We start from the raw sequence: 24,574 nt of genomic DNA on the forward strand, positions 1-24,574 counted from the left end.
TTCAATCACATCACATTCAACCCCATCACATTCAATTCCATCACATTCAAACCGGTTACATTTAACCCCATCACATTCAACCCTGTTACATTCAATTCAGTCACACTTAACCCTGTCACATTCAATTCCGTCGCATTCAACCCTGTTACTTTTAATTCCATCAAATTCCACCCGGTCACATTCAATTCCATCACATTCAGCCCTGTTACATTCAATTCAGTCAAACCCATCACATTTAAGCCTGTCACCTCATCACAATCAAACCCATCACATTTAAGCCTGTCACCTCATCACAATCAAACCCATCACATGTAACCCTGTCACCTCATCACAATCAAACCCATCACATGTAACCCTGTCAACTCATCACAATTAAACCCATCACATTTATCCCTGTCACCTCATCACAATCAAACCTATCACATTTAACCCTGTCACCTCATCACAATCAAACCCATCACATTTAACCCTGTCACCTCATCACAATCAAACCCATCACATTTAACCCTGTCAACTCATCACAATCAAACCCATCACATTTAACCCTGTCACCACATCACAATCAAACCTATCACATTTAACCCTGTCACCTCATCACAATCAAACCCATCACATTTAACCCTGTCAACCTGCGACCTGACAACCAGAAAAGGTTCCCATAACATGCTTAGCAGCCAAACTGTGAGCATTTAACTATAAGTGATCAAAAACAAGGGACATCTCATTATTCGAGGTCTACAAGAATGTACTTGAATATCTTTTTAAATACAGCAGCAAAACTGTCTTAAAACAGCTTTCAGTGTGAAAGAAATGTCTAGTACTGATTGGGATTTCCTGCCTGAGGTGGAAATATGTATTTTATCAAAGGGTTAATTAATCAACTATCAGATGTTTTTTTTTCTCTCTCAAAAAAAAAGACCCCAAAACACACCTGTTTGTAATATTTACCCACACATAATATTCACAACATATCAGACTGTTATCCTGTCAAGGTTTAATCTGTTTTTTTTTTTGTGCATTAGTTGGCTTCTGCGCTTCTATTTGTGTGGTGTGCCAAGAGAGTATAGTGCCCTTAGACAGCAGAATCCAGCAGACCTTTACTGTCACATTTAATCTCGTCACACTGTCCCCATCACATTCAATCCTGTTATATTCTACCCCATCAAATTCAACCCTGTTATATTGTACTTTCAATCCTGTCACATTCAACTCTGTCACATTCAATCACATCACATTCAACCCTGTTACATTTAATCCCATCCCATTCAACCCCATCACATTCAATTCCATCACATTCAACCCTGTTACATTCAATTCAGTCACACTTAACCCTGTCACATTCAATTCTGTCGCATTCAACCCTGTTACTTTTAATTCCATCAAATTCCACCCGGTCACATTCAATTCCATCACATTCAACCCTGTTACATTCAATCCCATGACATTCAAACCTGTTACATTCAACCCCATCACATTTAATTCTGTTACATTCAATCCAATCACATTCAACCATGTCACATTTAATCTCATCACATTTAATCCCGTCACACTCAACCTCGTCCCATTCAATGCTGTCACACTCAAACCTGTCACACTCTATCCCAATCACATTCAACACCATCACAGTCAAACTTGTAACATTTAATCCAGTTACACCCAAACCCATCACATTTAACCCTGTCATCGCACCACAATCAAACCCATCACATTTAACCCTGTCAACTCATCACAATCAAACCCATCACATTTAACCCTGTCACCTCATCACAATCAAACCCATCACAGTTAAGCCTGTCACCTCATCACAATCAAACCCATCACATTTAACCCTGTCACCTCATCACAATTAAACCCACCACATTTAACCCTGTCACCTCATCACAATCAAACCCATCACAGTTAAGCCTGTCACCTCATCACAATCAAACCCATCACATGTAACCCTGTCAACTCATCACAATTAAACCCACCACATTTAACCCTGTCACCTCATCACAATCAAACCCATCACATTTAACCCTGTCACCTCATCACAATCAAACCCATCACATTTAACCCTGTCACCTCATCACAATCAAACCCATCACATGTAACCCTGTCACCTCATCACAATCAAACCCATCACATTTAACCCTGTCACCTCATCACAATCAAACCCATCACATGTAACCCTGTCATCTCATCACAATCAAACCCATCACATTTATCCCTGTCACCTCATCACAATCAAACCTATCACATTTAACCCTGTCACCTCATCACAATCAAACCCATCACATGTAACCCTGTCATCTCATCACAATCAAACCCATCACATTTATCCCTGTCACCTCATCACAATTAAACCCATCACATTTATCCCTGTCACCTCATCACAATCAAACCTATCACATTTAACCCTGTCACCTCATCACAATCAAACCTATCACATTTAACCCTGTCACCTCATCACAATCAAACCCATCACATGTAACCCTGTCATCTCATCACAATCAAACCCATCACATTTATCCCTGTCACCTCATCACAATCAAACCTATCACATTTAACCCTGTCACCTCATCACAATCAAACCCATCACATTTAACCCTGTCACCTCATCACAATCAAACCCATCACATTTAAGCCTGTCACCTCATCACAATCAAACCCATCACATTTAACCCTGTCAACCTGCGACCTGACAACCAGAAAAGGTTCCCATAACATGCTTAGCAGCCAAACTGTGAGCATTTAACTATAAGTGATCAAAAACAAGGGACATCTCATTATTCGAGGTCTACAAGAATGTACTTGAATATCTTTTTAAATACAGCAGCAAAACTGTCTTAAAACAGCTTTCAGTGTGAAAGAAATGTCTAGTACTGATTGGGATTTCCTGCCTGAGGTGGAAATATGTATTTTATCAAAGGGTTAATTAATCAACTATCAGATGTTTTTTTTTTCTCTCTCAAAAAAAAGACCCCAAAACACACCTGTTTGTAATATTTACCCACACATAATATTCACAACATATCAGACTGTTATCCTGTCAAGGTTTAATCTGTTTTTTTTTTGTGCATTAGTTGGCTTCTGCGCTTCTATTTGTGTGGTGTGCCAAGAGAGTATAGTGCCCTTAGACAGCAGAATCCAGCAGACCTTTACTGCCCAGTTTACAGTGTCAGCGCATTCCACATAGTAAACACCAGCAGGAACACAAACAAACTGCAATGTAGCCAAGCACAATTTACACCCAGTGCTTAAAAACATTTATATTAATCACTGTAACATTAATAGACCTTTTAGACATACATATGTATGATAACATTATTTCTTTATGGAATTTTAACCCAAAATGGCCCACGGTGAGGTGTGTGTGAAAGACCTGTGGCCTACACTGTAACTCTCTAAGTGACTCAAACTGATCGTCCTCAGCGCATCACAGGACAGTGTGTAAATCTGTGGTTATGTGACCTTATTTACAGAATGTAGGAGGGACATTCCAGGATTTTTGTACATTTCCTGTCCCACCACTTAAATTTCAAATATACATATCCAAAATATCTAAATGACTATTTTTTGTGAAAAAGGAAATTGTTATAAGACAAACTGTAAAATATGGTGGAAAAATAAGCTCCTTAAATATTATTCAAAAGACCGAATACCTTAGGACCACCTCAAAAAAATGGCCGTTTTCTCTTGTCCCACACATTGGGTGACCAACTCCTTTGGCAAATTTAACAATTAAAATAAGCTCTAAATAAATGACTTCCTCTTGTATATTGTTGATATGAATCTCCTTTAATTATGAAAACAACTTCTTTGGTCTACATTGTTTTGCATGTTACAGTTTTTATGCTATTAAGTTGTGTCCCACAACATGCAGTAAACCACAACTTCGCGTGATTTGCAACCCTGTTACTGTAAGTTACCAAATATATTGCATAATCTAATTTAAAAAACTGCTTTGATACCTGAGCTTGACGAATCAAACTTTTTGATAGTCTATTACCTGTATTTAATAAATATATGACTAAAAATGATCAAATTGAAGATCAAATTTTCAGTGATCTTCAGTGATTTTCAGTGACCACCCCTGAAATGTACCAAAATACTGGAATGTCCCAAGAGTGCTGGGAGCTAACACATTTTGGTCATTACAATGTTTTCTAAATGTTACAGGTAACATTCTTAGGGTGTTCAATGTGTCCAGTTTTTTGGATGTTTTTAGAATGTTTTTAATAATCGTTTTTATATTCATAGATTTTATCTATCTAGGAACGTCAAGTGAGAAACATAATAATAATTCTAATAACGTCCTGATGCAAATCAGTATTACATCACATTTTTTTAGAACATTCCTGGGACATTAATTCTGTGACATTACAGGTTAACCTTTTAGGCACCTTTTTATAGCGTTCTCTGTTTGCTGTGTTCATTATTGAGAATAAACTAAATCATTTAAAAATATTTTTTACTCCATGTGGTGTGTTTCATTACATTTATTACATATACTACCAGATTCAATTTGCACATGGTTGGAGGCTAAATGATTATATAGAAAATAATGAGTTTTCTTTCTTTTTAGGTTTTTCATTTCTCATTTTCAAATTAAATTTTCAGGAAAAAATACTAAATTAATCTTCTCTCTGTCCTTTAAGTGTTAATGTTTGCATCTTGTAAGAAAAGTATGAAGGAGAACATAAGTATAAATACGTAAATGCACATATAAATGAATGAATAAGTAAATAAATACATGCATAAATGATTTTATAGATTAATAAAATTAATAAATTAGTAAATACATTTTGTCATTACAAAGGACACATTAAAAATTAAATCAGGAATCTATTTCCATATTTCCAGAAATTAACCTTTATTTGGGGATGTTTGTTTATTTTTTTATTTATTCATTCATACATATAATTATTTATTTTTATATTTATTCATTAACAGGTCCTTCACAAAAAATAGCATATTGTAATAAAGTTAATTCTTTTTCATAATGAAATTAAAAAAATAAACTTTCATATATTTGAGATTCATTGCACACCAACTGAAATATTTCAGGTCTTTTATTGTTTTAATACTGATGATTTTGGCATACAGCTCATGAAAACCCCAAATTCCTATCTCACAAAATTAGCATATCATGTAAAGGTTCTCTAAACGAGCTATTAAGCTAATCATCTGAATCAACGAATTAACTCTAAACACCTGCAAAAGATTCCTGAGGCTTTTAACAACTCCCAGCCTGGTTCATTACTCAAAACCGCAATCATGGGTAAGACTGCCGACCTGACTGCTGTCCAGAAGGCCATCACTGACACAGAAAGAAATTTCGGAGCGAATAGGTTGTTCCCAGAGCGCTGTATCAAGGCACCTCAGTGGGAAGTCTGTGGGAAGGAAAAGTGTGGCAGAAAACGCTGCACAACGAGAAGAGGTGACCGGACCCTGAGGAAGATTGTGCTTCTGCGGAAGCAGTGGACTGAGTCTGGAGTAGAAACATCCAGAGCCACCGTGCACAGGAAATGGGCTACAGGTACCGCATTCCCCAGGTCAAGCCACTTTTAAACCAGAAACAGCGGCAGAAGAGTCTGACCTGGCCTACAGAGAAGCAGCACTGGACTGTTGCTCAGTGGTCCAAAGTACTTTTTTCGGATGGAAGCAAATTTTGCATGTCATTTGGAAATCACGGTGCCAGAGTCTGGAGGAAGACTGGGGAGAAGGAAATGCCAAAATGCCTGAAGTCAGTACCCACAGTCAGTGATGGTCTGGGGTGCCATGTCAGCTGCTGGTGTTGGTCCACTGTGTTTTATCAAGGACAGGGTAAATGCAGCTAGCTATCAGAAGATTGTGGAGCACTTCATGCTTCCATCTGCTGAAAAGCTATATGGAGATGAAGATTTCATTTTTCAGCACGACCTGGCACCTGCTAGGGCTGAACGATTTTGGAAAATAATCTAATTGCAATTTTTTATCTATAAATTGCGATTGCGATTTAAAATGCGATTTTTTTTGTCTTCTCAAGTATTTTTCAACAACAGAAGCAATAAATCAATCTGTTTAATAATAAACAATGTCAGATTTATTTAAAGCACAGATAACAATAAAGCAAAAAAATCTATGCTTTTCCTTTTCACCATTTGTTTTTTTTTATAGAAAAATAAATACATAAATAGCTTTTCCTTTTCACCATTTTTTTTAATTAGGAAAAACAGTAGATTGTTAACTTACTTTAACTTACTGCTCTCCAGCTAGTAACATCATGAAAAATTTAAGTGCAAAAAACATAAAGAGAATCTGCTTTAACCAACTCGTTATTTTCTGTATTTGAAGATGCAGCACTGGTCGTTGGCATTTTAGCCTTGCAAATACCACACGAGGCTTTGTGGTGTTTTTAAATGCTGAAAAAGGTTTGTAGTGTTACCTCGCGTCGTAGCAACAGTAGCAAGGCACGTTTAGCACAGTACCTGACGTTGAGCAGCATCTTCTTTTTTAAAGCCAAAGTAATTCTACACAACTGTTGTGTTCTGTCGAGCCTGAAGCCATTGTGCAACAAGGGCGTTTTCACACCTGTAGTTCGTTTCTAATGAGTTTGTTTACTTGGAGCGTTTTCTCGCTCTGTTCGGTCTGGTTTCCCACAGGCATAAATTAGGGGTTCACCTAATACCCCGGGGGTTCAGCCACTGCCCCTCGGTTATCAGTCACTGCCCCCGCCGCGGGGTTCAGCTAATGCCCGGCGGCCATCAGCCACTGCCCCCGCTGCGGGGTTCTTCTAATACCCCGGGGGTTCAGCCACTGCCCCGCGGTTATCAGCCACTGCCCCTGCCGCGGGGTTCACCTAATACCCCGGGGGTTCAGCCACTGCCCCGCGGTTATCAGCCACTGCCCCCGCCGCGGGGTTCAGCCACTGCCCCCGCCGCGGGGTTCAGCTAATGCCCGGCGGGCATCAGCCACTGCCCGGCGGTTATCAGCCACTGCCCCCGCCGCGGGGTTCAGCTAATGCCCGGCGGGCATCAGCCACTGCCCCGCGGTTATCAGCCACTGCCCCCGCCGCGGGGTTCAGCTAATGCCCAGCGGCCATCAGCCACTGTCCACTGTTCAGGTAATACAGTACAGGAGTGGCTGAACCCCGCGGGGCAGTGGCTTAACTCCGTGGGGCATTAGCTGAACCCCGCAGCGGGGGCATTAGCTGATGGCCGCGGGGCAGTGGCTGAACTCCGTGGGGTATTAGCTGAACCCCGCAGCGGGGGCATTAGCTGATGGCCGCGTGGCATTAGCTGAACCCCGCGGCGGGGGCAGTGGCTGATGGCCGCGTGGCATTAGCTGAACCCCGCGGCGGGGGCAGTGGCTGATGGCTGCGTGGCATTAGCTGAACCCCGCGGCGGGGGCAGTGGCTGATAACCGGGGGGCAGTGGCTGAACCCCGCGGCGGGGGCAGTGGCTGATGGCCGCGTGGCATTAGCTGAACATCAGGGTAGCAACAGGACAGGGATAGTTTAAGTATTTACTGTTGCTGCTAAAATACGTGCCACAAAACATAGTTTAGTGTCCATAACTCCACTCTCTCATCGTAACGCAGCTTGACTGACAAGGAGGGTCCGCATCAAGCACTTCCTGTGTGTTAGACCCTCCCTTTCCGTCAGAAATCGCAGTTTGTAAAAGTGTTTCAGCGTTTGTAAAAGTGTTTTAGCATTTGTAAAAGTGTTTCAGCGTTTGTAAAAGTGTTTTAGCGTTTGTAAAAGTGTTTCAGCGTTTGTAAAAGTGTTTCAGCGTTTGTAAAAGTGTTTTAGCGTTTGTAAAAGTGTTTCAGCGTTTGTAAAAGTGTTTCAGCGTTTGTAAAAGTGTTTTAGCGTTTGTAAAAGTGTTTCAGCGTTTGTAAAAGTGTTTTAGTGCTGGTAAAAGTGTTTCAGCATTTGTAAAAGTGTTTCAGTGCTGGGAAAAGTGTTTTGCGTCTTGTAAATTTGTTTTAAGTTTTGTAAATGTGTTTTAGTTTTTGTAATTTTGTTTTCTGACATGTTAATTTGTTTTGCACTTCAGGGCCACCGTAGGAGTGCGATTACTGTTTTTACACCTGCTCAATCGAACCGCACTAAAGTTCCAGAGTTCGTTTTAACCGGACCAAATAGTGCTGGTGTGAAAACGCCCTAAAGTGCGCTGTGTTGACTTCACTTCTCCACCTCCCTGCCTTCTGCTCGGGTATGCTCCGCTCGTCCTCGGGTATGCTCCGCTCGTCCTCGGCTTGGCTCGCTCTCAAGTCACGTGACCAGTCAAATCGCAGCCAGTGCGGTTAGAGAATCGCGTTTTAAAATATCGCGAGATGCAAATGCAATTAATCGTTCAGCCCTAGCACCTGCTCACAATGCCAAAACCACTGGTAAATGGTTTACTGATCATGGTATTACTCTGCTCAATTGGCCTGCCAACTCTCCTGACCTGAACCCCATAGAAAATCTGTGGGATATTGTGAAGAGAAAGTTGAGAGACGCAAGACCCAACACTCTGGATGAGCTTAAGGCCCCTATTGAAGCATCCTGGGCCTCTATAACACCTCAGCAGTGCCACAGGCTGATTGCCTCCATGCCACGCCGCATTGAAGCAGTCATTTCTGCAAAAGGATTCCTGACCAAGTATTGAGTTCATAACTGAACATAATTATTTGAAGGTTGACTTTTTTTGTATTAAAAACACTTTTCTTTTATTGGTCGGATGAAATGTGCTATTTTTTGGGATTTTTGTTTTTTCTTTACTTTTTTGCCAAAAGCATCTATATTAAAACAATAAAAGGCTTCAACTACTTCAGTTGTGTGTAATGAATCTAAAATATATGAAAGTCATTACAGAAAATAATGAACTTTATCACAATATGCTAATTTTTTGAGAAGGACCCGTATATGTGCATTTTTTTTGTCATTTTTCGTCATTCACCCTGAGTGCACCGTAATCTGCTCTCTGGCAGCGGAGACTCGGCATTTATCGGCAGCGCTCGGAACCGCTCGGCGAGTTGCTGCGGCGCCAGACGTCATCGCCTCTGAAGGCCTCGCTGGTTTCAGTCATAGAGCGAGATCGCGATTACAGTACGAGCGTAGGCTGCACCCTGCCCTGACCCGGTCCAGCAGATCCTTACACCTTTAACTCAGCGAGGTAAGAAGCTCTGCCGCCGCCCGAGGGGACCTGTATAGATATAGAGCGGTTTAACACAGCAGCAGCTGTGTGTGTTTAAGCGTTTCTGCAGAGCTAAATCATAATTACGGTTGGTACAGTTTACGGCATTAGCAACGCCGAGGGGCCCGGTCACCGCTCACCATTCACCAGCTTACACTCACCTTCAGTTCGGAGTCTGCAGCTTATTGTACTTTTTTGCATAGTTAATAACGTTATTTATTAGCGCTATTTAATTAGCTAACCGAATATAGCAGTTAAGCATTGTTATTTCGAGGCGAGCGTTAGCAAGGTTAGCTAGTTAATGCTCCGTATGTTTTTGCAGTTTTGCCCAGAACACATAATACTAACCTAATTTAGGTTGTAGGTAGCTATAGCTGAACGTTACGCCATTTTAGCTAACCGTTTAGCCCGTTCAATATTAGCTAGTGAAGTATTTCATAAACTATTGACAATAACAGTATTTTCATGAACGAAATCAACGTATTTTACCGTCTTTCACCGTCTGCAAAGCAGACTAGCTGTGCTATAGCTGTGTAGAGGTGGGTAACCCAGGTCCAGAAAATAAAAATCCATCCCAGGGTTTTGCCTGGGCGGCTCTTTGTTTAGCTAAGCTGCAGCAGAGCCGCCCAGGCAGTTGCTACAAAACCCTGGGATGGAGTTTTACTCGTTAGCGCTGTAGCCACCCGGGTGGCGGTTTAGCTGCAACAGCTGTAGGTTAACTAGGTTAGCTCGGTTGTCGATCTCCTAATCATCGTAAAATACACTACTGTCCAGCAAAATTCATACAGAGGAAGAATGAACGAGCTGTAAAACGTAGCTCTCTAGTCCTTCACTGTGTCTGCAGGTCTATATAAACGTTCAAATCGATCTTTTTCGTCTGCAGTGACAAACAGCTATGTTCGAGGAGCCGCCCAGCTCTCCTCTCTCAATGAATTTAGATAAGCGACCTGAAAACAACCACATTCATCGAGGCTTTCCATTAAATTACAGTGTGTATAAAATATTAATACAACTCTAGGCTGGATATTTCAAATATCACATCGAGAGTAACGTCTGAATATCATTAAATGGGCATTAATTAATCTCAAAAAGAATTTCACAAAATGCATTAGCACAGTGTACAGACATGGCGAAGATAGCTAGTAAAAAAAATAAATATGATTAATAATAATATACGGTGTAAACACAAGTAAAATACATGTATAACTATAAAACACCTGTTTTTATAGTTTATATTTATACAATGTGTAGTATAGTGTAACTATACAGTCCAGTGTAAGCAGTACAGCAGGTAAAGTCTCTGTACATTGTAAACATTCAGTGAGCTAGATTTATGTTAACATGTATAATTCTCTGCAATCACACTCGCAGTTTCTGTAGGAACTGCAATCTAGTTGTATATGAGTTCTGTAGTCAGTGTCTAAAGGGTGGATATTAATGAATGGATGCATTGCCAGTATTTGCCTTTAACAAACAAACAATTCCTGTAAAAACAAATAGAACTGGATGTTTGCACCCATTAAGTATTGTGGAATTATTATAAAGGACCTAAAGAGTCACTCTGGTTTTAAAAATGCATTAGTAGGTGTAGATCAGGTTAAATGTTTGCCTTCTTATGCCTACCCTGACTGGGTGTCAGCAGCTGCGTTCCCTACCAGAATTCCTCTAATTCCATTCAGACTTAGTGCCTTTATAATGATGGGGAACTGTTCAGCTACTAAGTGAACCATTTTTTGGTGTTGTTTTTTGTTGTTGTTTTTTGGGGAGGGTAAGACTGAAATTAAATCCTCAGATATACATGATCTCAGCTCTGCTGTGTCATTCACTATCACCATGACATGCCCACAGAGCAGTTGATCGGCTGCAGAGCTGCTTCAAATGAATGAAAGAAATAGTGGAATGTTTTTGTGCTTGGCCCTAATTAGCATGCATGGCTTGTGATCTGTACATAAAAAAAACACACTAAAACCCACAAGTGGTTTGTTTCTCCTCAGAGGACATGAATGAGGTGACATTTACAGTCAGTGTGTGAGCTTTAGTTTCTTCAGACGCTCTGAATTGCAGTTGCTATTCACATTTTGGGCCTATTTTGGTAAGAGAGCCTTGGATATTATATTCTGTTACACCTATGCAGTCTGTTGTTCATGTGTTATTTAGGTATTTAGCAATGATATCAGCCACCTACCCAGACCAGTGTCTGATAGAGGAAGGACGTCCAGTAAGGAATGCTCTCCTCCCTTTTCCTTTTCCTCTGGAGCTGATGTAATGCACACCGACTTTAAACCTCTCCTCCAATGGGTGTGGTCCCAAAAGCTAAAGCACTGGAACTTGGGGTCCTTCTCAGGGGCCCTTGGGATCAAGCTGCTTCCTCTTGCACAGCTGTGCATTGTAGCTGACTCAAGTCTACACCCATAATATCCATGCAAAAAAAACTCTTTCTGCCTTTCTGCTCAGGTGAAATGGTTGTAAACAAAAAAGTTTTAGTATCCATGACAGATTTTTTTAGTACACATTTTAACAATTAATGGGAACGGTTCTTTGAGCAGTGCCACAAAAAAAACATTTTGTTACAGATTTTGTTTTTAAATTGAAGTTTGTGTGTGTGCAAATTATTTTAATGTAAACCTGTTTATTGAACTAAAGTGGTTCTTTTATGACATTGCTCAAAAACACTTTGTAGCACCTAAGCCTTTCATCATGATTTATTTTTAAGGTGATGTACTCTCCCACAAATTATTGCAATAAACAGTAGTATTGTCATACTAACACCATCATGTTATGACACTGATATAGTGAAAATATAATGATAAAAAAAATAATAATCCAGTTACATTCAAGAAGTTTAATTATTATGAATATGCAGACATTGTAATCGCCAGACTTTCTGGACTTGGGATATTGGGCGGTGTAGGAAATGAATAGATTGTATTAAAGTGCCATCATGTAGGTCCACTTTGGTTTCATGTGACCTCCTGCTGTAACCCAATCCATCAACCAGGTGTGTTCCTTAATCAGGGGACTCCCTGATCTGTTTCATTTCTGCATTTCCACGGTCAGTGTCTGAGCGGCTAAGTGTGCTTTTGTCTTTTATCAGCAATCCCACGTGATTCACATAAGCGTATGGACTAACTTCATCTTCGTTTTGGAGTTTGTTTAACTGTGTGAACTCAGTTGGTAATTTGTATTTGGGTAATAGTAAATGGGTTATTTTGTATCAAATATTGCAATGCTGGGCAAGCTCTACAGAGCTTTGAAAAATGCTTAATCAAATATTAATGAAACTTAATGAGTAATGGCTAAATAAATACAGTTGCTGAATCACATTCTCCAGCAAAACTGTTGTAGACTCAAGGTTATATTCATTAGGTTAAACTGGATTTGGTCTTTGTCTGATCTGTAAAGCTTTCCCAACATCACAACACATGATGCATGGTCTTAAACAATCTTTGAATTAGTTTCGCTAATTAAATGATGTAATCTTGTGTCCTGTAACCAACACAGGCACCTGTTACCATGTCCAAGTTTATTAAACCCAAACTTAAGGTAAAGTGTGTGTGTGTTGTGTTGTGTGTTAGTTGGGTATGGTTTGTGGTGGTGTGGCTCTGTTAGAGGGTGTGGGACCTATAGAATGCTGCGTAGTTTCTGGAATGTTTGACAGCAGGACGGAAGGAGCCGAGCGTAAGCTCATTCCTGCCTGCTGATGCTGTTCTTGCTGAGAAATCGCATGGGCAGGGCAGGGTCTTGGCTGGCTCCCCGGCACGGCCTTACCACTGCAGCGGCGATGCGTCTTCTGTCTGTCTGCACTGCAGTCATGGCCGGAGAGATGGAGGGACACGTGCGGTTGTGGAGTGGAGTGCTTCTCTGATGCTTCTGCATAGTCATCTCTCCTAAGGCTCATCTGCAGCTTTCATTTGAATTAAATTGGGCTAAGCCTTTCTATACGCAGTTACCAATTACAGACTGAGGTTGGTCAGTTGTCGTAGATTTTTTCATCTTAGGTAGGTCCCTATGGATTCCTTGATAGACATTTAGAGATTTAATGCATGCATATTAATGATATTTCTTTTAAGACTTCTGTGTGTTGCATGATGTGTGGGTGTTTTCTGCATGATTTTGCAGTGTATGAGGAAAAGTGATGAGTTTCATCAGATATCTGCTGATTCTTTTCAATTCCGAACATGGCAGCTAAGCCTATTTTGGACTAAGTTTGCGTGGGTTAAATATTTAAACATTTTTTTCCACCTATGTTGAATTGGTGTAGATCACTGTTGCTGTGAATATCGCATGCAGAGAACCTATACCAGTAAGGGCTTATCTTTAGTCATGTATAGTCATCTAAAGCTTATAGATGTGCAGCCTTTCCCAAGGGCTTGTGTTTTTAAAGCAGTAGTCCTTAAAATTTCTGCAAAACCAAATATATTCCATCTGTTCTAAAAACAGAGTGGTCTTGCAGGTTTTCCTGGGAGTTTTTGCTTGTTTCCTAAGCAGCCACAAAGCTGCGAATGATACTAATACAACAGATACTGCGAACATGAATATACAGCAAACTTAGATTTCACCTGCTCATTCACACAGCATTGCATCAAAGAAACACAAAATTAGAACCGAAGGGCATCACAAAGTCCTCGCTAAAATCAGATTCATGCACTCTGAAAGGTGGCTGCACCACAATGCTCGTTTTAGAAGTACTTTTTCCTAATGCTCAGTGCAGTTCTTTAACAGAAGATTATTTCAGGTTGTCCACAGCGATATGTGGCTGTAAACACAATAGAAATCATATGGCTGGGCAGCCTAAATTAATATAAACTCTGGAAAATGGCCTCACTGTCTTGTTTTTTAGTCTGTTTCGCCTCTCTGTATAGTTGGACTTTACTCAGCTGGAGAGCTCAGAGACAGCCCACCCATTTCCTGGACATTTCTCAGGCCCCTATCCTGCTCCATTCTGTCTCCTGGCCCTCAGTAACAGATGTGTTTCCATGGAAACGTAAAGGGCTATGAACAGAACTTGGGCTTGTTTCCCACTGATGCTGATTTCCCAGTGGGAGCGGTGGTTTTGTTGAATGCAGGATGTGATATGACGTTGTTAGGAGGCCTTGTAGGAGGGGAAGCTTTTTCAGAAAGAACTTTCTCTTATTACTAGCCATATAGTGTGTTATTGAGTGTGTTGTATTTTTGCATCAACTAGTTCCTGTGCTGTATGCTGTGCATGCTGTTATGCTGAAAAAGGTTTCCTAATCACAATGTGCACATTTGCGTTGTGCTGGTGAATACTAGAGAAACCTTTTCTACAGTATCTACTAGAGGTGCTCAGCATCTGCCTAATATCATTTATGTTCCACCAGTCTTGGATAGAGAGCATGTTGTTAATCATGACATAATTTGACTTCTGGTGAATTCTGTTTGAAAGTTTGTATTTAAACATTGCAGTAGATCAAAATTAGCTGATTATTCTAAAATAGGTTTAGGCACTTTGTTTTTGTTCAGTAATTTATAGAGTTTATACATAAAACAAAAAAAATATGTTATAACACTAAGACTTTATAACACTAACGCTTTTGTTCTATCAAGACTATTGTATAAAACCCTTGTTGAGCAAACAAACAGGGATGAATTGAGCTCACTATCTGTACTGTTGATTTTTGGAGTGAACATTCACGTTTACCAGTATGCTGGTCAGTCACAATGGAAAGAAGAGAGTCTGTTTGGGAATGGTAAACTTTTTCTGCTCCAGTTGAAGATGTAGTAGACACTTTTAAGGAATGTTGTCCACATGCTGCCCTGTTAGTGCAATTGTGAATATTTTGTGCATTGTCCTCTTGGCATAAGCACTATATTTCTCTGTAATGCCAATCCAGGATGTTCTAGTCTCAATTTAAAACATAAATGTTTATATATGTTTAACATATAGCCTCTGTGTTAGCAGTATCTGTATTGTACCACAGTTGTTATATCAGTGTATCCTTAATGCCAACGTGGTTTAGGATCATAGGGCATCTCACGATGCGATATCACATTACGTTGCCAGTAATATTGATGACATCACAATACGGTGAATCTGCAATACTTGATGTATCACACCACAGTTCTCTGCGATACTTTACAGAGTCTGTGTTACTGAAGAGGATACAATACTGCTAAATAAACAAATACCAGGAATTATGGATTGATTGGTGTCAGTTTAACAGGATTTCACAACTAATATGAAACAGTGTACCAAAAAGGTCGGATCTTAGCTTACTTGTGTTGCTTTAACACATAGACACAAGTTTCAATACGTTAAAATATGTAAATGCAAAAAAAGTCAAATATCTATATTTAACGGCACACATTGAAAACATAGCGCAAGTGTAAATGATACGACATATCAGCATGATGAAATTTTGTCCCATCTCTAAATCTTTATGATATTTCTGTTTTATATATATATATATATATATATATATATATATATATATACTAAATAAAGCGCTACCCCTGCTAATACTGATGTCGCATTCGCTCTCCCTCTCTCTGCTCCACTTAACATCCTTCTGCAGCAATCTGTGTCACACTCTTGGGTTTATAAATATCTCTGCTCCTTTCTGTGAGATGGGTAAGAATGTCTTTGAGAGGACAGCCTCATTATCAGGACAGGTTGGGAATAAGCAGCATGTTATGGGACAGGCCTGATTATCTGGACAGATGGGGAATAAGTGCCATGTCTAAAAAATGGCAGAGGAGACACAGTGTGGGTCAGTTGAGACATAGTTGAACTTGAATGTGTTTCTAAGTTGTAGTCGGTGTAATGGTGTAGTAGGCCCAGCTAACTGCACTTACAGCTGGCCACTGAACGGACTGAGGGTGTGAGCGTGAACTTTGCCTGTGTGATCATGTGGTTGGAATGTGAGGGAGGGATCAGGGCAGCTGCTCGACGCCGAGTTGTGCGAAAACAAGTAAATGCACAGAGCAGGAGAGGGAGGAGAATAGTGCAGGGCTTTGCTGTTCAGCACTTAATGATGAGGCTGAGGCAGAGCAGGCACGAGTGCAGTAGAATGCTGGAGTAGAGGGAGGGAGGGGAGGAACAGGGCGAATGCGTAGGAGAGAGAGCGAGCTGCTGTTATCTCTGCTGTGCACACCACTGAGGGCTCTATCTTTTACCACAGCTGCAGCACTTTAGCGCCTTTCGTGCAGGTTTATGCTCTTGTTCTGGTGAGTTTTTATGTTTTTCCCCCAAATTCCATGTGTCTTTTTTAGTCATTACTTCATTACATCACTTTGTTGAGTTCTAAGTGATAATCTGTGAATTGCACAAAATAATAGTGTGTATAATTATGTAAAATACCTTGTTTCAGATTTGAGTATTTTTAAATGGTCTGAGGAAACCTCGTTGATGTTATAGCTGACTCTCACAGTGAGGTGCGGTCTCTATCGAGCAGTTGTCAAAAATGCAGCATCGTTCCTTTTTTTGTGATGTAATTTCACCTCGTTCTGGTCAGTTAGGCACCCTACAGGCCTATGACTGAATGGCGTTTAAAGCCTGGTGGATGCTGCTGTGTCGGCTAGCTGTACATTATTTTGCTCCTGAACATGGCTCTCTATCCCCACTGAGAGCCATCAGGCAGAATCCAGTTGAAGCCACTCTAAATCCCTTGGCTGATTTAAGCTGACAGTGAATTGGGGACTGGTGTGAAGGGATGGGTCGTGTGGGGGAGGGGACCCAGCCAGGCAGCCCATCTGGGCGGGATCAGGGTGGGTCAGTTTAAAAGTAAAGAGTAATCTGTCTCACACTAATGCACACTAATGTTTTTCATCATGTTTTTCAGATCATAACTCGCATCTGGGTGTTTTGTTGTAGTTGTTGTTCTTTATGAATAGTACAATGTAGATAAAGCTGTTACTATTAATCATATGCATAACTCGGCAGTAATTTACCAATGATTGAAAGCTGTATACAATATTTTAAAAAGAGATAAGCAAGGTTGAGAAAGTATTATTAAAAAAACATTATCTGAGCTGTTTATTCAGTTGTTCAAGTCCTGAGGTGTCTTGTACAGAGCTGCTAAAATATTTCTTACTTAAAATATTATTTTATTTGATTATATGTTATTTGATTACTCTAGCAGTAAGTTAATTAGAGAAATAATGGCAGATGAAATATTTTGGCTAATAATATTGATATTGATATTGATATATATAATTTTTATATATTGTTTATATATCAGTAATGTAAACATATAAAACAAAGTTTTTTTTTTTAAGAAGTACAATATTAGCATGTTGTAGACTTACATTAGTGGCTATCCTGGTATGTTATCCTAGTTAATTTTAGTCAGTCTATTGATTGTTGTTGTCTCTGCACATCAAAAACAGAAAAAGTGTTTAAACTGTTTATTCACCAGTTATACCCCATTTATGATCATGATGATGGTGGAAAAGATCGTTAGAATATACTTACAACAATAGAGACAAAGAGCCACCAGTGTAATTGGCTAAAAGCCGTTTTATGCTCTTCCATTTGTTTCTTTTATTGTCCGAGTTCCTTCTTAGTCAGGTGCATATTGCAGTGGTTTGCCTAAACTATTGGACACCTGGCTCCAATCAGTTTGGAGGTACTGCTGCGTTCCATTCAAATCTTTCTGCAATTGTTCACAAAATTAGTTTGAAATGAAATAAAATGAGTACAGAAGGCTTTGTATCTGTATTAAACTTTGAGCAAAAATTCGTCTTAAACCTTATGTTTCCCGCCTCTTTTGAAATGCGTAAAGAAAACTCACAGTGAACTTAAACCTTTGAGTGTGGTGACCATAAACTGTCATTATGAACCTGAGCCCAATTTAAACCCGACATTGTTTTGAGAAGCAGAGTGTTAAAACTGGGCTTTTTAAAAACATTTTGAATGAGCGAAATCTGTTCAGAATGACGTTAATTAACATTAAAACACTAAAGAATAGTCTTTTTATTCAAGAAAAATGTTTATTAGGAACAGAACTCAAGATTAGAACACGAACCATACAAACAATGATCCACAGGCCCAAACATCGGTAAACTAGGCTACAAGAATAAAGTCTGAATCATTTTCCTCTTATGTAATATAATAAATAACAAGGTTTAAGAATATAAAACGCTTCCTAAACAATCATTTTAATATTTAGCATTTAGCTTACATCTAAAAACACACAGAAATCAGCAACACATCTTTGAACTGCAAGTCAAGTGCTTAATGCAGACAAGTGGAGGATCTCATGTGCACGCTGCGCAGGCCAGAGCTGCCTTATTATAACATTCTCTTTATACTTTTTTTTAAGAACGGTTTATTTTGTTACTTTGCTATATTGTAATTATCACTTCATAGTAATATATTTATATAAAATAACAATAGCATTAAAAAACAGACATCACAGACCATTTTCTTAACCCGACCGACCCGGCCTGAGGAAAGTGGTGAGAAATCTAGACCCGGCCTGGCCTCGGGCAAAGACTCCACACATCCTGCTGTGAAATAAAATTATTATATTACTGTTTATATTATTGTATATTTGAAATCAGTTCATTCTGATAGCTGTAGGGCAGATCTTCTGTGCATCCCCCGCTATTGGACTTCTCCGTCTACTCCATTAGCTACACATTAGCAGGTGATGTGGTGAGATATCTATCTCCTAGATGTGTCCTGGTTTTAATGGTCAGCCACTCCCTTTACTCTCTTGCTTTTTACCTCTACTGTCCTTGGAAATGAGTCTAGTTGCATTATTTATACTTGCTGCTGACTTGGCCAATCTCTGCCTGTCTTCCAGTCTCTTTTTTTTTTTCTCTTGTTCGCAGTGTTTTGTTTTTCTCTTTCTTTCTTCCTCTCTCTCTCTTTTTTTCTTTCTGTTCCACACTTTGTTGCTTTGACAACAAGTTTTGTTGGTAGATTTTAACATCTTGTCTACTTTCCCGAAACCCCCCTCCCCCCCACACACACACATCTACCCCCACCCTGCTGGCTAGTATAACAAAGGACTGTATTGATTTGGCCCAGCAGTTTTGGTCATGGGTGCTGGAGAAGCATCTCTATGGCTGACTTCAGGGCTGCCCATTCTTTTTGTTGTTGCTGTATGCTGTGGGGCATTGACCTTGTGATTGGGAGGAAACATTGTGCTCTTCCTATTCTGATTCCATTCACTCCTTGTTCTCTTTCGGTTCACTGATGATCTTATCTCAATACATTTTGCATTAGGTGTCTTGTGTTTTTTCCCCAATGATGTGGGCTGCCTACTCCCTGTATTTTGTGTTGGTTGGTTTGTAGGTGGACAGTCATCCAATATTATTATGTTATTAATTTGGTGGGCTGCCTTTTCAGGAGAAAATAAATGAGCTGATTAACTTGGTTGCCTCTAAAATACTAATGTTGTGGCATTATTTGCAGCAGCACCAGCTTCAGGCTCATTACTGAAGACGTTTAAATGAACATGCACGAAATTCAACAATTTAATTTGTAATGTATAATGAGTGACATAGCCTGCCTCAGCTTCCTAGGATTGGTTCCAAAGTCTGAGTCATCCTTAAAAAGTAAAGGTTTCTATAAAGAAACCTAACCATGGTTCAGATTTAACTATTATATTGATTTTTTTTTTTCTGGGCTGTAGTTCTAAGCACCATCACACACGCCCGTCACGATAACTATGTTATTAACTTCAGTAAATGAACATGACGTCATTTTTGCTGCCCTCGATATTGCCTGTTATTTCTATTGGGTGACATGACAAGACCATGTACACCATACTTAAGTTAGTATGTTGACTTTACTTACATAGAATTTCAGATTTTATGCAATTCCTAACTATCAAAAGATAGTATAATAGCCTTACTTTGATATTATATTGTATGATAGGAGATTATAATTCTTAGTAATCCCACAGTGGGGTAATGAATTGTCGTGACAGGCCTAGCTCTTACCAAACTGTGAAATGGCTCACCATTTGTTCTCACCTGTCTGTAAACCCCTCGAAAAGCTCAGTGCTACTTTCCTGTTTTTTTTGTGTGGCTGTAAAGACCAGCTGCTAAAGGTTGGATGAGTTAACACTCTCTGTAATCATGGGGAATTTTATAGCATTCTGTCAGTCACCCTGACATCTGTCCCGTCCCTCCAGAAATACAGGCTCCAAGGGTCCACATTCCCAGCAGTCCACTCAGTCTGGTGCTGGGAGGGTCCATTCTCTGGAATACCAGTAACGGCTCTGTAATATAGGCGTGGTCCTATTATGTTTAACTGTGCTGCACATAAATTCATATTCTGACCCTTATTGGTCTCCAAGCTCAGTTTATGGAATAGCCCCTTGGGCAGGAGTGGTGGTGAGGTATCAGGAGGGGGTTGCAGCATGTGTTGGTGGGGGTGGTGTGTCGAGTTGGCTCACGTGGGGCTGACGGCAGCACTCTCTTTGTGCCTGTTTATTCAGAGGCATGAGGAATTTCCGCCTGGACCCCTCGTGTGCTCAGCTGTTGTGCACAGCATCTCTCTAGTCTCGGCAGGAATTGATCAGAAGTTCTTTTACTCATTCCGAAGATGTTTTGTTTTTAGATCTAACGTAAAGTAGGACTAAGCAATATGGCCAAATAATATAATCGCAATATATGTTTAAATTTCAGTATATACAATATAATTCCCATGTCAATATGAACAGTACATAATGCACTGATAGAGCTTGGCAATACGGAAAAAATATTTTAATCACTGTATTTAGAGACATTTTATGAAACACAGAATTTATCAGCGATGCATCAGTGATGCATAAAATTAATATGCTCAGTTTGTGTATTTCAGAAAATGGATATCAGTGGAGTGAAAGTCCTGGAGACGGCCGATGACATCCAGGAGCGACGGCAGCAGGTCCTTGACCGCTACCGTCGCTTTAAGGAGTTGTCGGCCATGCGCAGGCAGAAACTGGAGGACTCCTACCGATTCCAGTTCTTCCGCCGTGACGCTGATGAGTTGGAGAAGTGGATTCAGGAGAAGCTGCAGATCGCCTCAGACGAGAGCTACAAGGATCCAACTAACCTGCAGGTGTGTGGCTTAGGAACATGAACATGTGTACATATTTAAAACACTCTTATTAGAGCACACTGAAACATGTGAGCAAAATACAGTGACTTCAGATACTACCACTACTCACAGGAGACTGTGCTTATACAGTCAAACTACAGGTAAAAATATAACATAAGCATTATAAAGGGGTGCATTATTACCAATTTCAGTTTGTGAGTAAACTGTCATACTGTGTACGTATGTCAGGCATATTACAATGTTGTTTTCCCTCACTTAACCAGTCACACTTTAGACCCAGGATTTTTTAATCTGTTTAATAAAACACTCTTTTACAAACAGCCTGAGCAGCTAAACAAGTTATCAGGACCCTTCATAACTAGTAGCTAAATATTGCAAAATGCAGCACCAATAGTTCTCAGTGACCTTTGCTCTATAACTGCTTCTCCCATGATTTAAAAAATGCTTTATGAACATTCTCTGTTGTAAAAGGCCTTGGGTTTTATTACTACACAACACACATCATGAGTTCTTACTCAGTCCTCTCACTGAACCTATTCGTAAAACATAAGATAATGAAGAAAGCATAAACTAGTTCGGTACCACTTTAAATTAAGACCACCTTTATAAAGGGTTTATAATTGGTTTACAATTAGTTTATTAATGGTTACTAATTAGGTTGTAAATGCCATAAAATCATTAATAATCAGTTATAACACATACATAGAAAAGGCAACGATATAGGTGGCTGTGGGTTCAGTATTTGGCAAACAACAAGTCATTGTTGCCCTTTGTACATATGTGTTAAAACGGATTATTAATGCTTTTTAAGGCATTTACAACCTAATTAGTAACCATTAATAAACTAATTGTAAACCATTTATAAACCATTTATAAAGGTAGTCTTATTTTAAAGTGGAACCATTAGTTCTACTACTTTAAATGAAATGGGGCTGAAGCGATGGCACCTACTGAAAACAGTGTCCCAAACTACACACTACCACAGTAAATAGTGTGTTAAAATAGTGCCAAACTAACAATATACAGCTGTTTTTTTTTGTTTACTTCAGTGACAGTGTACAGATAATTTTATACAATACCACATTTTATGGTGAAGTCTAGTATGTAAGTACAAATATATAATACTAATATATAAGACATAAAACAGGCTATCTTTTTTTGATTGCAGAATAATACCCTGATGTGTGTACCATGTGTTTGTAAAAAAAATATTGTTATATAAGGAAAATATTGAGAATAAGTATTAAGTATTTTCCTTACGGTTGAATTAGTTTATTTGAGATTGCACGCTTACACAACGCCTCTTAAAAAAATTATGAATCAGTCACTCAAATGATCAGCTTGTTTGAAAAATAATCAGTAAAATATTTGCAAATAAAAAATAAGGTGCAGCCCTATGTTTGAATATGAAAATATTGCTTGTGGAGTGTTCTGGGTCTGATCCAGTTTGTCTGTCTTCACAGGGAAAGCTTCAGAAACATCAAGCCTTTGAAGCAGAAGTACAGGCCAACTCTGGTGCCATCATCAAGCTGGACGAGACTGGCAATCTCATGATCTCTGAGAGCCACTTTGCATCTGAGACCATCCGAGTAAGAGACCTTCACTCAAATCATGATCAATGAGTCTTAGCATAATCAGTGACTGGGAATGTTACTGGACAAATACCTGTATTTTATGTTTGTTAATAAACATTTTAATTTATTAAAGTTTCTTAATACAAACAAATATAAAACTCATGTATGATACTCATGTAACCATCCAATGTTTGACTCAGTCCTTCACGCCTTACCGGACTGCACAGAGACCAATTGTAAAAAGTGTCAATTATGGAAATTATATCCAAGTAGGTGCTTTGGGTGCTGTGATCTTTTCTTGATTTCTTTTTCCTTCTTTGGACTTTCTTAACTTATTGGATTTTGCTAGACATGCAGTAATTTCCACTCTTTTCAATCTTGTGTCTTACAATTGAACTATTAGACTTTGTGTTTTATTCATCACTGTTTTGAGTGGTTTGGGCTTTAGAATGTTTGTTTATCCAGCCAATGCTCAGAAAACGTATACTGTTTTGCCCACTAGAGGAAAAATCTGTTGTTGCAGCAAATTTTCTCAGATATCTTTGTTCATTCTCAGACTCGTTTAGAGGAACTGCATCGTCTCTGGGATCTGCTGCTGCAGAAGACCAAGGAGAAGGGAGTGCGACTGCTGCAGGCCCAGAAACTAGTGCAGTACCTGCGGGAGTGTGAAGATGCCCTGGACTGGATCACTGACAAGGTCAGAATACAAAGATGTAGCACACTTTTAGAATGGGTATATATAGGGCTGGGCAATAATTTGTGAGAATGTATTATGATAGTAAATGTTATAATAATGATATAATTGTTTTAAACAAATTGTCAGTATATTAGTATCTCTCAGAACCCATCCTAGGACTGCATTAAACCAATAAGTACATGCTGACGTACTCAAAAAAACAGTGATTAATCCAGCTTGTAATACAGATAACTTTGGGACCAACACACTCCAGGCCTACTGGTTTAGCTGTTAGCTAGCATTGAGCTGATAGCTACATGCCGTTATTCTGAGCTCAGTAACTAAGGTCTTGAGTAATCTGTTGCCATGTCATCATTTTAAATCATTTTATTTTTATTTTTTTTTATCCATCTTGGTAAACCATAGGTAATTAGTTGTTAGCCAATTGCTAATCCACAATTTTGGGCTTCATACTTATTGTTTAACAGAAAAACAAGGCCTACATTAAACAGTGTGCATTGTCTTGTACAGGAAGCTATCGTCACCTCTGAGGAGCTGGGGCAGGACCTGGAACATGTGGAAGTTCTGCAGAAGAAGTTTGAGGAGTTCCAGACAGACTTGGCAGCCCATGAGGAGCGTGTGAATGAGGTGAACCAGGCTGCAGCCAAGCTTACTCAGGAGAACCACCCCGAAGCTGAGCTCATCCTAAAGAAGCAGGAGGAGGTTAATGCAGCCTGGCAGAGACTGAAGGGCTTGGCTCAGCAGAGGCAGGGAAAACTGTTCGGAGCTGCTGAGGTGCAGCGCTTCAACCGGTATGTCATTGTAGGGCAAGATTTCCTGACTCATTGTAGCTTTTCGCATTTATCATATTGTATATTTTATTTGTAATAATTATGCTGAATATAATTAGGTGGAATAGCAGTTACATTTAATAGTCATATGTAGGTTTGTTACAATAATTATATATCATATGGGCATCAGTAAGGAGCTCAGTTAGAGCACATTAATATGAAACAGGTGTTATTTTGACTGTATTATATTTGAATATATATATTTTTTTATTCTAACACCAATGTCTGAATATTCTTGATTATTAAAAGTTGATGTGTAAAGTACTAAAGTAATGTATAAATGTACTTTTATTATTTTACTGTGTTAT

The 24,574-nt window shown here is 39.4% G+C and overlaps 1 protein-coding gene across 13 annotated transcripts in view; it reads left to right on the top strand.

The window, feature by feature from the left end:
- Positions 1 to 8,978: 8,978 nt before the first annotated feature.
- Positions 8,979 to 24,574, top strand: part of sptan1 (spectrin alpha, non-erythrocytic 1) — a 40,316-nt gene continuing 24,720 nt past the window's right edge. For 10 of the 13 annotated variants that reach the window (XM_049466619.1, XM_049466621.1, XM_049466614.1 and 7 more), the window contains exons 1-4: positions 20,926 to 21,165; positions 22,629 to 22,754; positions 23,296 to 23,436; positions 23,947 to 24,227. In XM_049466619.1, coding sequence (XP_049322576.1) covers positions 20,929 to 21,165; positions 22,629 to 22,754; positions 23,296 to 23,436; positions 23,947 to 24,227 — 785 coding nt within the window. In that variant the 5' untranslated portion in view covers positions 20,926 to 20,928. Of the gene's footprint in view, positions 9,126 to 13,020; positions 13,145 to 16,196; positions 16,335 to 20,925; positions 21,166 to 22,628; positions 22,755 to 23,295; positions 23,437 to 23,946; positions 24,228 to 24,574 lie in introns of those variants that run through there. The other 3 variants (XM_007233910.4, XM_022676473.2, XM_007233911.4) reach the window with 3 other exon arrangements.

The sequence above is a fragment of the Astyanax mexicanus genome, chromosome 17, assembly GCF_023375975.1.
Source record: "Astyanax mexicanus isolate ESR-SI-001 chromosome 17, AstMex3_surface, whole genome shotgun sequence".
Lineage (NCBI taxonomy): Eukaryota > Metazoa > Chordata > Actinopteri > Characiformes > Acestrorhamphidae > Astyanax > Astyanax mexicanus.